The sequence below is a fragment of the Geotrypetes seraphini genome, chromosome 19 (assembly GCF_902459505.1).
Source record: "Geotrypetes seraphini chromosome 19, aGeoSer1.1, whole genome shotgun sequence".
NCBI classification, from domain to species: domain Eukaryota; kingdom Metazoa; phylum Chordata; class Amphibia; order Gymnophiona; family Dermophiidae; genus Geotrypetes; species Geotrypetes seraphini.
This window is the reverse complement of record NC_047102.1, coordinates 12964245-12978298: the sequence shown is the minus strand read 5'-3', so window position 1 is coordinate 12978298 and position 14054 is coordinate 12964245. Positions and strand designations below refer to the sequence as shown.

General features: G+C 46.5%; 2 protein-coding genes across 8 annotated transcripts in view; one reads left to right on the top strand and one right to left on the bottom strand.

Moving 5' to 3' along the window:
• Nucleotides 1-14054, bottom strand: part of ATG13 (autophagy related 13) — a 47283-nt gene that overhangs the window by 20023 nt on the left and 13206 nt on the right. For 3 of the 7 annotated variants that reach the window (XM_033927969.1, XM_033927971.1, XM_033927975.1), the window contains exons 5-9: nt 8854-8900; nt 7641-7781; nt 6733-6773; nt 3838-3934; nt 3494-3592 (exon numbers count right to left, since the gene is read on the bottom strand). In XM_033927969.1, the coding sequence (XP_033783860.1) occupies nt 3494-3592; nt 3838-3934; nt 6733-6773; nt 7641-7781; nt 8854-8900 (425 nt within the window). Of the gene's footprint in view, nt 1-3493; nt 3593-3837; nt 3935-6732; nt 6774-7640; nt 7782-8853; nt 8901-8991; nt 9068-14054 lie in introns of those variants that run through there. The other 4 variants (XM_033927970.1, XM_033927973.1, XM_033927972.1 and 1 more) reach the window with 3 other exon arrangements.
• HARBI1 (harbinger transposase derived 1) overlaps nt 944-14054 on the top strand; it is a 30706-nt gene continuing 17595 nt past the window's right edge. Inside the window, exon 1 of the mRNA XM_033927977.1 lies at nt 944-1063. The gene's annotated coding sequence lies outside the window, so the exon portion shown is untranslated. The remainder of the gene's footprint in view (nt 1064-14054) is intronic.

Genomic DNA, 14054 nt, shown 5'->3' with positions numbered 1-14054 from the left:
GGGTAGACCAGGGGTAGGCAATTCCGGTCCTCGAGAGCCGGAGCCAGGTCAGGTTTTCAGGATATCCACCATAAATATGCATGATATAGATTTGCATCTCAAGGAGGCAGTGCATGCAAATCCATCTCATGCATATTCATTGTGGAGATCCTGAAAACCTGACCTGGCTCCGGCTCTCGAGGACCGGAATTGCCTACCCCTGATGGCTGAGAAGGGTGGTAAGAAAACACCTGTGCCTAGGGCTAGACCAGGGGTAGGGAACTCTGGTCCTCGAGAGCCATATTCCAGTCGGGTTTTCAGGATTTCCCCAATGAATATGCATTGAAAGCAGTGCATGCAAATAGATCTCATGCATATTCATTGGGGAAATCCTGAAAACCCGACTGGAATACAGCTCTTGAGGACCGGAGTTCCCTACCCCTGGGCTAGGCAAAGGAAAGTACTGTCCCAAAGTGGAAGAACCCTACCAACTCCTCAACCCAGAACTAGACCCAGCCAGGGAAGCAGTGGTTCCCAAACCCTGTCCTGGGGGACCCCCAGCCAGTCGGGTTTTCAAGATATCCCTAATGAATATGCATGAGAGAGATTTGCATATCTGTCGCTTCCATTATATGCAAATCTCTCTCATGCATATTCATTAGGGATAGCTTGAAAACCCGACTGGCTGGGGGTCCCCCAGGACAGGGTTTGGGAACCACTGCAGGGAAGGTTAGTTCATGAGCAGGAAAATACCTATTTGTTTTCACCTGACTTAAGGAAGGGGGAACAATATGTGGGTGGAACTAATAGTGATGAGAATAGTGTTCCTAGGGGGAATGTTTACAAGGCAACTCACAACATTCATGGGGGATCCAATTCAAGGTGACACCAAGAACATTCTAGTCTCTAACTTAGCCAGGAACAAGCAACACCTGTAGCTCATTATCCTGAGGCTTATAAAGGCCAGCAGCAGTGCTTAGGGGAGAGATAGCCACTGAACCAACCCACACTGGAGAAGAAACATGGTAGTGAAGAAAGCCCAGATCCTAGAACCTGAAGCAGCATACCTCAACAGAATATACAGGTCAGATCTAACCATATTGATTCTGAAATGTTAGAAGATTTTGTGAGTGAAGCTTCCAACAATGAAGAGTATTTAGACCCTTAGGAAGTCATGGATTTTAATGAGGGAAATACTGAAACTGACCTGTGGGACATGGAAACTGATTGTGTTTAAATTGAGGTCATGCTGGGACTTAACCAAATATCTAACTTAGAAGTTACAATGATTTGCTAGTTTATTGAGTAAATAAAGAGGCTGGCTGCCCCAGTAAACTTAAGTTTGGGGAAAATTTACTATAAAGCCTTGTGAAGGTTCTTGCAAGCTTCTTTTGAAAGCACCTGAGTTTTTTTCTAGGCTGTGGCAGTTTACACTGTACAACCCTGGCAGCAGTCTTTTGGGGATAATTTTCTTTTAGACTGGATTGTGGGCTCTATGGGGAGGGACCACAACCAATGGTCACTGTGGGAGGAGGTCCTTCTGCCCTGAGCTCTGCAGTCAGAACAGCTCAGAGGCAGGATCCAGTCTGATGCTGCCAGTAATAATTTTGAATAAGAAATTGAATAGAAACTGTATGAAAGCATTTTTGAACCAGTTGAATATAGTACTGGAGCAGTAAGGAGTTTGAATGGACCAGGAGGAACATGGCCTAAGGGAGGCCATTTTGGACTATATCTTTAGAAGCCATGTTTTCTTGGAAGATTATTTTGGGGTTTTCTAAAAATTGTAAGTTCCAGATAGAATAAAGTACTTTAAGTTGGAATCAATCCAGGGGTTTATTACTTATCCACCACTCCAATTGGGAACTGATTAAACGCTTGGTCAGTGTCGTGTGCTCTGGGCTCTCTCGGCCATACCTGCTGGGGCGCAGCCTGGCCTGGTGACACATGGTGACACTTGTTTCTTCTTTGATATTTCTGGGCCATAGACTTAAGTCCACCTGGTATTGTCCTAGGTTCCAACTGCTGAAGTTGCCATCTAATCTCTCTCTAGCCTACCCCAACCATCCCGTTGTTTGCAGGATATCTACTGTAAAGTCTGGCCAGTAACATCCTCATGTTCCAAGTTAGTGGCATTCTCATTGATGCCCTCCCCAGCCCATCCTACTTCAAGCTTTTATCTTTCTATAGACTTAAAATTCAAGAAAACTCTGTCTTTTACACAGGCAGACCTAGAATTCAGCAAAGTGAAGATATGTATGATATTAAATTGTACACTTGTTGAATGATTAAAAATGAATAAAGATTTTATAAAAAAAAAAAAGTTATCTCCAACCCAAGTACTGTAAATGCTCCCATGGGTACCTCCACTGCCACAGTGAGCATGGATAGAACTATGGGGCCTGCTTTCAATATTACTAACTACAATTATACTCTAAAATCATCTGTCTCCCTAAAACTGCTGCTGTCCTAGTGCCACAGAGACATCCAGTCTGTATCCACCTACCACTGTAGTTTGATATATATGGGTAAGTCTGTCCTGACTAGTTAGTAAGGGATTATATTGAGGGGGAGGGAATGTAGTCTTACATGTCCATTTCCCCTTGAAGGGAAGGGATTTCAGATTTAGCTTAGATGAATTGCATTGTGGTACAAAAAGTTGCATTAATGGAAATAAGTTATTGTAGTTAACTACTTTATTATTACTGTATCAAAGTAATTAACTACTAGAGGAGAGTGTGGCATAGTGATTAGAGCTACAGCCTCTGCACCTTGAGGTTGTGGGTTCAAACTCCATGCTGCTCCTTAATCCCCCATTGCCCAAGTTACATTAGACAGATTGTGAGCCCACTGGGACAGATAGGGAAAATGTTTGAGGTACCTGAATGTGGTTGTAAAACTATAAAAAGGTGGTAGGCAAGTTCCAATCCCTTTCCCTATAGTAATGGTGTATTATCCTGTCCCTAGAAGGCTTATGAGTGGGATTTGAACTCTGACTTCTCAGCCTGCTGCTCTTGCACTCTGTTTTTACCCAGCAATGACTGCTGAAGGCCATGAAGGAGGGACAAAGGGAGGGCTGAAACTAGTCATTTAATAGGACAGTTTGTGGTTTTTCTTCACCTGTAGTTTGAGGCTGAGACAGAAGAGTGTACAGAAAGCAGGGTGTCATGTGGCAGGTATTGTGTACAGATGCTCCTGCGGGTAACCGCAGGAAACTAGAGTATCTCAACCTCGGTCCTTCTACGCCAGCATTCTTCAATACAAGGCTTGAGGGTCAGTGGCTGGGCCCATTCATACTCTGATTCTTCCCTCTCTCCTTAAAGAATGACACGGGGATGGCTTCCCGCAGTTATCCATGGGGATGGGGAGGGTGACAAATTCTGTCACCATGTCATTGTCTAGTGCAGAGTCTCTGCTCCTCGAGTGTAATCAAAAGGGGAAAAGAAACGGGGTGTAACAAAGAAGGGAATCTCGTTAAGTCTGCTACTGTTTTTTGGTCTCTGCTCTTCCTCACCTGTAGTTGCAGGGGTGAATGGGCGAGGAGCTGGGGAAGGGACGGTCCACAAAGTGATCAATAATAATTCCCATGATGGGTTGGGTCCTCTCAAACTGCCTGTAATGCAACAAGTAAAGAGTGTTATATCTCTGTAGTATCCTCACCTTCTGCTGCATCTAGTTGTGACCAGAGGTCACTACTGCCATATGTTGCCTCTTCTAGCTAATTCTGTGCGATAAGGGCTATTTCCATTCTGTCTACATGCCTAGATGTAATAGGAGATCAAAAGAGGACCTGGAAACGGAAACTGGAATTATTGGAAGAGGCTGTTGTCATTATGGGAGTGTAAATCTGATGCTCACCTGGTTGACATGAAAGCCAGGTTAGTTCTGTAAGCGCAGGACAATGTGATGGTGCCTATTGGGGTTCCCACAGTCCCAGCCCGCACTGTCCGAAACCCTGTAGAAAAAAAACCCCCAGAACTGCTTTTATGTCGAAACAAATTCTTACTGATGACAACAGCGCAGCATAACAGGATTAACATAGACTGCCCACAAAATAGAGACAGGTAGTCGCATTTCCTTACCAGGATAAAACACCCCCCCTCCCTAAACATAAAGTTCAGACCTGTTACTAAACCACACACAAATTAAGTTATGTTCTTAGATCTCCTAGTCTATAATATTCCTTTCTCTCTGCTCCTACTTGTACATGCAGAAAACAGGCAAAACGATACAGGAAAAAACCCGGCATTGGAGGAGTCAAACTAAGGAGATCATTATAGAAACCCCCGTGCAACAGAATTTACAAGTGGAGGCTGTATAACTATATAAATGTTTACTTTAGAATGCCATTGAATTCACCCATCCTGAGGCAATTCTGAATAGTGCAACTTTGTACATGAAATTTTTGTTAAACTTTTTATTCAACAATTGTTTTGGACAATCATTCTTACGAAACTTGTTTGCATTGGGACTATTTTTACCTCCACCTATCTTTCTTCAAGCTTGGGACTGACCAACAAGTGTGCCTGCATATCCCCTGCTTGTCTCTGGAGAAAGCAAGTTGCTTACCTGTAACAGGTGTTCTCCATAGACAGCAGGGGAATGCAGACACACTTGCCCGCCCTCCATTGTCTCATTTCAATTCCTTTTATTGCTAGACAAAACTGTCAAGCTTACTTAGCTAGGAGAGAGCACAGTCGGGCTCAGAACTTCACCAACAAGTATGGCTGCATTCTCCTGCTGTCTACGGAGAACACCTGTTACAGGTAAGCAACTTTGCTATATACACACACACGATGGATGGCACTTTACATATTACATATAAGCAGAAACAATTGGCAGCAATGTGTAAAGTCCAGTTCTTGCATGTAGAAACTGCCGAGAGATGTTGCTTGTTTTCAAAATGTTTATTTTGAAAGAATTACACACGAGGATACATGTTCCTATTATACCTGCCCGATAGATACATTTTTCTTATTAGCTATTCATGTGCTGTAAATTTAGGAGTTTATTTTCTAGTTAGTTAAGGAATCCTTTGAGGGTAGGGAAAAATCTGTGTGAAAACACAAATATGATGGCAGACAAAGGTCAAATGGCCCATCCAGTTTGCCCATCCACGGCATCCACTATTTCTCCCTAAGAGATCCCTTGTGCTTGTCCCACGCTTTCTTCAATTCAGATACAGTCTTTGTCTCCACTACCTCTACTGGGAGACTATTCCACACATCTACCACTCTTTCTGTAAAAAAGTATTACTCCTGAGCCTATCATCTCTTAAACTTTATTCTATGCCCTCATTCTGGAGCTTCCTCTGCCGCCTTTTCCTCCAAAATATACAGATTGAGATCTTTAAGTCTGTCCCCATACACCTTATGATGAAGACCACGCACCATTTTAGTAGCCTTCCTCTGGACCAACTCCATCCTGTTTATATATCTTTTTGAAGGTGCAACCTCCAGAATTGTACACAATATTCTAAATGAGGCCTCACCAGTCTTGTATAAGGGCATAAATACTTCCTTTTTCCTACTGGTCCTTCCTCTCCCTATGCTCCCTAACATCCTTCTAGCTTTCACTGTCACCTTTTCAACCTGTTTGGCTACCTTAAGATCATTACATACTAACATACCCAAGTCCCGTTCCTCTTTCATTCACAAAAGTTCTTTCTAAACTGTATTGTTTCCTTGGGTCTTTGCAGCTCAAATGCATGACCTTGCATTTCATAGCATTAAGATTTAGCTGCCAAATTTCAGACCATTCCTCGAGCTTCACTAGGTCCTTCCTCATGTTGTTCACACCACTATTGCTGGATCCCTTTTTCAGTAGAATCAAATATGTATGCTTACATCATGTAGGTCCCTTGGTTGGTAAAAGTTTTTATATATTACTGCATTTTTAACTTTGGAATAATAAATTTTTTGCCTGCATCGTGTACATTGTCTGCCATTTTTGTTTTGTTTCATGCTTACATCATGTAGGCATTACCAGCACAGAAAAGCCTCGGAATCTAAGTTGAGCATACAAAAATAGCAAATGGAAGGATCAGGGAGTACTAGGGAAAGTGGTACTTTCCTGGTGTTTATCTCAAACATCTATTTCATGTTCAGTTTTTTTTTGTTTTGCTTTGGGGTGGTGTTTTGGCATTAATGGTTAAACCTAACATCAGAAGCTCCAGTATTTCTACTGAATGTGACTTGTGAGTACAACATGCTTATAACAAACATACTTTGCATGAAAGGCTTCCTTTCAGACCAGCACTGCCTCAGGACTTTTTTTTAACTAAAAAAAACTTTAACTGACAAAGGAGCAGACCACACGGGCTCTCAAAGCTGTAGTCTTTGTCCTTATTGTGACAAGGAGTGCAGCTAATGCACCTCTAAACAAAAAATGGGGAAGTGGGGGAAAATGTGGGGGAGGGGAGGGACTCGGGCTGCCAGAGTGTGGCACCCAAGGTCTGACTGACAGACCCTAGCTCTATCTGAACAGCAAAAAAGAAAAGATAAAGGCCACTAATCGGATCCAACAGGCCTTAACTAACCACAGGAAAGACTGCACAGGCTCTCCACTTCCACTTGCTGGAGACTGAGAACAGACTGATTGCAGATGGGACTGCACAGCCCACTTGTACTACTGCCAAAAGTCAATGTGTTCTCAGTCTCCACCTGCTGGCAGAGGAGCATAAGTAAACCCATCCGTCTGTGCCCGTCTGGGGGGAGGATAAAGAATGGGGTAATTATGCAGCTCCTACAGTACCTTCTCCAAGTCCCGTCAGCTGTACCTCTCCAAAATATATCCTACAAAAAGAGAGAAGAAAAACCCACATACTGAATTACGAGAAATGTAAAGTAGCTCCTGAAGCAGTGGACTTTTGGCGAAACAAGGCTCTTGTTTAAAGGAGGGTGAATTTTGACTGCTCTTCTACCACAAGTTGGATTACAACTGTATGTCCGGAGGGCAGCGTGGTGTAGCCAATGTTTAGACCCAAGAAAGAAGGATGTCTGTTTTATGAGCTAAGTAAAAGAGCGGGTTGGAACTATTATTGACAACTACGTCAAGTGTTGCTGTGATTGTCACTAGAAGTTTATGAACATATTTCAAACTCTGCTGCCGGGATTGTTGAAGCGCTGGTTTTTCTCAATAGGTTTTAGTGCCTTTGAGTTCTTTACTGCACTTCCCCCGACTGCAAGAGGAGCCTATGATAGTATGAACATTAAGCTGAATATAGCTTTACCAATACAGCAGTGATTTTGACGATCTGTGTGGGTGTCTGAGGCTCATTTGATTAACAATTTACTTGTTCGACTCCTTCGTGCAACAGAGCAAAACTTAAATCTGCCAAGTGATGGTGTACTTTATTATTTTATTAACAATCACTTATGTGCTTTTTTTCTCTAATCTACTCTTGACTGCACTTTGGTTTAAAGGTTTATTTTTAGCCTTCTCTAGTTTACAAATGCCTACATTTTCAGCATTAATCTGGTTCACTTTTCCATTTATTTACCATTGCACTAATATACAAAGCATATTTCCTGCTGCTAAGGACCCAGGGTAGGTTCCCATATTACAATCCAAAATATTAGTTTTATTGCTATGTTATTATAATGCCCAGTGCTTCAAGGATCACATCAAAGTAGTAACAAGGAGCCCAATTCTCATTGTACCTGTAGAGAATAACATATTCATGTCCCTGTTTCCTGGACAGTTGGTAGGCTGGTGTAACCCTCGTTATAGCAAGTAAAGACTTAAGCAGTAAAGACAGCCTGTTGTACACGGTGTAGGAAACTTTGATATCCTGGTCACACCTGGGAAGGACAGGAAAATTGGTCAGGTTCAGATTACTATCAATCGAGGATATATATATATATCCGACCTATAAAAAAACAGACTGAATTCAAGAAAGTTTGGGACAGGCACATGGGATCTCAGAGAGAGGAGGAGATAGTGGATTGTGTGGTGCAGTGATTGGAGCTACAGCCTCAGTACCCTGAGGTTGCGGGTTCAACTCCCATGCGGCTCCTGGGCAAGTCACTTAATCCATTACCCCAGATAGTGTGAGCCCACTGGGACAGATAAATAAATAAGAAATTTGTTGAAAAAAAAAAAATGCTGCAGAAGCGCAGCCTGGATGGGCCATTTGCCCTTTAACTGCTACCATGTTTCTGTGGTTCTAAACCCTGCACTATGTTTTTCTCTTCCTCTCTCTCTCCTCAACCAGTTCTCATTAAGGAATCTTGCGTGGCCTCTCACTTTAATCCCCCCATGAAGTTCACATTAGGAAAATGGCATATTGAGACTTCATTATTTTCTTGGCAGTAGTTGGCCACTTATAGAGTTTCCCTTCACCTAGAAAACAGAATATAGTTCCTAATACAGCTACTTCACATGCAGTTCTTAAGTTGGCCAGCAGGTGTCAAACTTAAATTTGGTGGTTGAGCTGGCTGTCCCTCTGTCTTCTGCAAGATGAGTTACAATGCTTGTACAGTGTTCCCCTGCGAATTCGCAGTTTCACTCATTCGCAGTATTTTCCAACCGCCTCTTCCTAGACTAAAGTCGGGCTACACCAATCAAGAGCAGCATGTCAAAGTAGCTCCTGATCAGTGTAGACTGACTTTAGTACAGGAAGAGGCGGTCGGAGCATACCGCGAGTGATTTCCTTCACTCGCCGGCACTCCAGCTGCGGTTTTTCAATATTTGCAGGGGGTTCCTGGAACGGAACCCCTGTGAATATCTGGGGAGTACTGTACTTCCAGTTCTGACATTTCCCAAGCCCTTTTTCTCATGTGAAATCCTCAAAACCTTTCACTCTTTAGTGCAGCCCCTGAGGCTTCAGTTATATCAGAAGCTTTGATATTTAATTTGTTGTCCAGCACTTACTTTTCATTCATTTCCAGACACCAGATTTCCAGCTCCATAGAATCTCCCTATAGTGGAGATATAAAAATCAATGTGATATCTTAATAGAAGCGCTGCAGACTGCACATATAATTTAGGATATCGGAGTGAGTAACGTACATGAAAAGGAGAGATACTGTACTGCATTATGCTCTGTGCTTAATACAAGCATCCCCAAGTTTGGGTACCTACAAGGCTTAAGAGAAAGAAAGAACTAGATAAGGATAACAGACCACCTCAAGAAGTGGTAAAGACCAGTCTTGACCCAACTCTTTGGTATGAGCTAAGAAATATCACTTCTGTGCTAGTGGTTAGAGCTATGGGCTGAAAACCAGGGAAGCTAGGGTTCAAATCCCATTTATTTTAAAAAAATTATCCTGCATATCACACCAATCTATGTGGGTTACAATGTACACACAAACGAAAGATACATATCAAAACCAAGCAGTAAAAATGAAAGTAAAAAGTAACAAAATACTTTTAGCTAATTAAAACAAACCATAATGTACAAATTATCAACCCTCATCCCTTATTAGGTAGTACTAAATCTCCTTCTGAAAAGGATGCGTATTTAAAGTCTTACGAAAAGTTAAATATGCTAGGATCAGGCAGGGAATTCCACATTTGGGGCCCTGCCACACTAAACCCTAGAACAAATAGTCGCTTTGGTAATAGACCGAAAGAAGGCACCTCCAGCAATGACCGAGTAGGCTCATACGGTGTAATAAAATCTAGCACTGCCTTCGGCAGTACATGCTGAAGGCTCTTAAACACCAACTCTCCATGAAATCAGGAGCCAATGTAACATTAATGCTTCCAGTGAACTTGGGCAAGTCATCCCACCCTCTGCTGTTCCAGCTATAAATGAGAGCTAGATTTACTAATGTAGGTACTTAAAATAGTCCTTCCCGAGGTTCAAAAAAAGAATGAAGAAATAACTAAAGTTAAGTACATAAGTTTTAAAGTTGTATAAGAAAAGCTTATTGATTTGCACAAAACAAAATAGAGAGCACAAGCACTTAAAAAAACTAAGGTCTGATGAATGAAAGCCAGAAAGAGAAACGCGCCTTCAAATAATTTTGGCTGGTGGTTGGCTGGAACTGAAGATCATAGAGGTACTTAGAAATGCATTATCTGAAGAAAAAAAGATTGATTAGAAAGTAGGCACTTTGAAGTTTATTATATGCCATTGTGGATTGATAGTCTACACTTAAATAGGCCACAATGATAGTAAGAGGGTGATGTTTATAAACCTTTTCATGTGTTAAGGAGAAATTAGGTTCTTACCTGCTAATTTACTTTCTTTTAGCTTCTCCAGACCAGTAGAGGTTAACTTTACGATTGGGTATATATCTAATCATGACCAGCAGGTGGAGACTGAAAACAAAACTTTGGGACAGTATATCCTAGCCCCTCCTCTCTATTTCCCTCAGTCTGCCGAATAGCCAAGCAGAACCAAGAACTGGAAACAACAGAGAGAAAAAACAATACTCCGAAAGGAGTAACCAATAACATACCCAAAAAATGCTGTTGGAAAATGCAGAGGAGAAATTCCCGAAGGAAGAAGGTCCCCACAGCTCGCCAGCTAAGCCAGCCGAGCCACAGCCGCTGTTCTTCAATTCTCCCCGGCCCTAGAAAAATACTAGAACCCGCAGCAAAAACCAAAAACTGCCCGCGCAACAGCCCCAACAACAACAACAACAGACAGGGTGGGGACCTCTACTGGTCTGGAGAAGCTAAAAGAAAGTAAATTAGCAGGTAAGAACCTAATTTCTCCTTCTTTAGCACTCTCCAGACCAGTAGAGGTTAACTTTACGATTGGGACGTACCAAAGCAGTCCCTCTCACGGGCGGGACCCCCGAAGGGCCGATACCAGAACACGCTCACCGAACACCGCGTCCCGACGCGCCTGAACATCTACCCGATAATGCCGAACAAATGAATGCAAGGAGGACCAAACCGCAGCCTTACAAATATCCACCGGAGGCACGAGCGACGACTCAGCCCAAGAAGCCGCCTGACCCCTAGTGGAATGAGCCTTGAGAAACTCCGGAACCGGCTTCTGACTCAGAAGATAAGCGGAAGCGATCGTCTCCTTGATCCAGCGCGCAATAGTAGCCTTAGAAGCGCCAGCCCCCCGACGAGGACCCGCCAGAAGCACAAAGAGATGATCGGAGCTCCGAAAATCCCGGGTCCGCTGCACATAAGCATGGAGGACCCGACCGACATCCAACTTGCGCAGCTGTCGTTGCTCAGAAGAACCCTCCCGACTACCCAAGACCGGGAGGACCACCGATTGATTGACATGAAAAGGAGAAACTACCTTCGGCAGAAAGGAAGGAACAGGCCGCAAAACAACCCGCTCCTTTGAAAACTCCAGGAAGGGAGCCCTACAAGAGAAAGCCTGTAGCTCCGACACCCGTCTAGCGGAAGTAATGGCCACCAAAAAGACCGACTTCAGCGTAAGGTCCTTCAACGAACAGCCATCCAACGGCTCGAAAGGAGGGCGCACTAGAACAGAGAGAACCAGATTGAGATCCCAAGAGGGAATCGAGGGCCTTATGGGAGGCCTGAGCAACTTGGCCGCCCTAAGAAAGCGAATCACATCAGGAATGGCTGACAAACGCTGACCTGTCACCAGCCCCCGAAAAGCCGACAGGGCCGCCAGATGAACCCGAAGAGAAGACCAGGCCAGGCCCCTATCCAGGCCATCCTGCAAAAACTCTAGAATGTTAGGCAGAGAAGCGCGAAAGGAGACCACTCCCCGCGCTCGGCACCATTCCTCAAAAAGACGCCAAACCCGTACATAAGCCCGAGAGGTAGAAAGCCTCCGGGACCCCAAAAGTGTAGAGATCACCTTGTCGGAATATCCCTTCTTACTCAGGCGGCCCCTTTCAAGAGCCAAGCCGTAAGACAAAAGGGAGACGGGTCGAACATGGGAATGGGACCCTGCGTCAGAAGATTGCACTCGAGAGGCAGAGGAAGAGGATCCGCCACCAGATGCCTCACCAGATCCGCATACCACGGACGACGAGGCCAATCCGGAGCCACCAAGACCACCAGCCCCGGATGGCGAACAATGCGAAGCAGTACTCTGCCTACTAATGGCCAAGGAGGGAACACATACAACAGCCCCTCCGTTGGCCACGGTTGGACCAGAGCATCCAGACCCTCGGCCAGACCGTCCCTGCGACGACTGAAGAAGCGGGGTACTTTGGCGTTGCCACTTGAAGCCATCAGATCCATCAGGGGCTGCCCCCAAGCACGCACTAGCAACTGAAACGCCTCGGCGCCGAGACACCACTCTCCCGGATCCAAGAAGTGACGACTGAGGAAGTCCGCCTGAACGTTTTCTACCCCGGCAATGTGAGAGGCCGAGAGGTCCAGAAGATGCGACTCCGCCCAAACCATGAGCCGAGCCGCCTCCTGCGCCACCAGAGTGCTCTTGGTGCCCCCCTGACGATTGACATAAGCCACCGCCGTGGCATTGTCCGACAGGACTCTGACCGACTTGCCCAACAAAAGGGAGTGGAAAGCCAACAGCGCCAGCCGGACCGCCCTGGTCTCCAACACGTTGATCGACCAGGAGGCCTCCTCCGTGGACCAGGTTCCCTGAGCAGAGTGACCCAGACACTGGGCCCCCCAACCCAGGAGACTCGCATCCGTAAGGAGCACCGTCCACTGCGGAAGATCCAGACCCACCCCCTGAACTAGGTGAGGGGTCCGGAGCCACCAACGCAGACTGCAGCGCGCCAAGCCTCGCAGGGGAACCGGAACATCCATCCCGTGCCTCTGGGGAGACCACCTCCGGAGCAGAGCATACTGAAGAGGACGCATGTGGGCCCGCGCCCACCTCACCACGTCCAGGGACGCCGCCATCGACCCCAGGACCTGGAGGAAATCTCGCGCCCGAGGACACCGGGACGCCAAAAGCAGGCGAATCTGAGACTGCAATTTGCTCACCCGGGCCTCTGGGAGGAAGACCTTCCCCAAGGAGGTGTCGAACAGCACCCCGAGGTACTCCAGACGCTGAGCCGGAACCAACCGACTCTTGGAAAGGTTGACCACCCAGCCCAGCGACCGGAGAAACTCCACCACCCGAGCCGTAACCCGGTAGCTTTCCTGCAACGACTTGGCCCGAATTAACCAGTCGTCCAGGTAGGGGTGTACCAGAATGCCCTCCGACCGCAAGGCTGCCGCGACGACCACCATCACCTTGGTGAACGTCCGGGGAGCCGTGGCCAGCCCAAAGGGAAGCGCACAGAACTGATAGTGCCGACCCAAGATCGCAAAGCGCAGGAAACGCTGATGAGAGGTCCGAATAGGAACATGCAAGTAGGCCTCCGTCAGATCGAGAGAAGTGAGAAACTCCCCCGGCTGAACCGCCAGAATGACCGACCGCAGCGTTTCCATACGGAAAGAGGGAACCTTGAGAGCCCTGTTGACCCCTTTCAAATCGAGGATGGGCCGAAAAGTCCCCTCCTTCTTGGGCACCACAAAGTAAATGGAGTACCTGCCCGTGCCCCACTCCGGGGGGGGCACCGGAACTACTGCCCTGAGATCTAGCAAGCGCTGAAGGGTCTGGCGAAAAGCCTGCTTCTTCCCCGGAGTCTGACACGGAGAAGCGAGGAAAAAATCCGGCAGAGAGCGGGCGAACTCCAGGGCATAACCGTCCCGCACCACCTCCAGGACCCACTGATCGGACGTGATCTCGGCCCATTTGGGAAAAAAAGTCGCGCAGCCGGGCCCCCACCGGAACCAAGGGGGGCGCCGGCAAGGCGTCATTGTGCAGGACGGGAAGCGGGGGAACCGGCGGAGGGGTTCCCTGCCCCCCGACGGGCCCCCCGAAAGGGCTGCATGCGCTGGAAGAACCGACCCCGGGAAAACCCCGGAGACTGGAAAGAAGCAGCCCCACGCCCAGAGCGATACTTGCGAAATTCCCGCAAACGCCCCCGGGCCGCACCCCCCCGAGACGCCGGGCGGGCACGGTCCTCCGGCAAACGGGGAACTTTCGAGTCCGACAGAGTCTGAATTAACTTATCCAAGTCCTCTCCAAATAAAAACGACCCCCGAAAGGGAAATTTAGTAAGCTTAGCTTTGGACGCAGCATCCGCCGCCCAAGCGCGCAGCCACAACACACGCCTTGCGGCCACGCCAAAAGCCATGGACTTAGCCGAGATCCG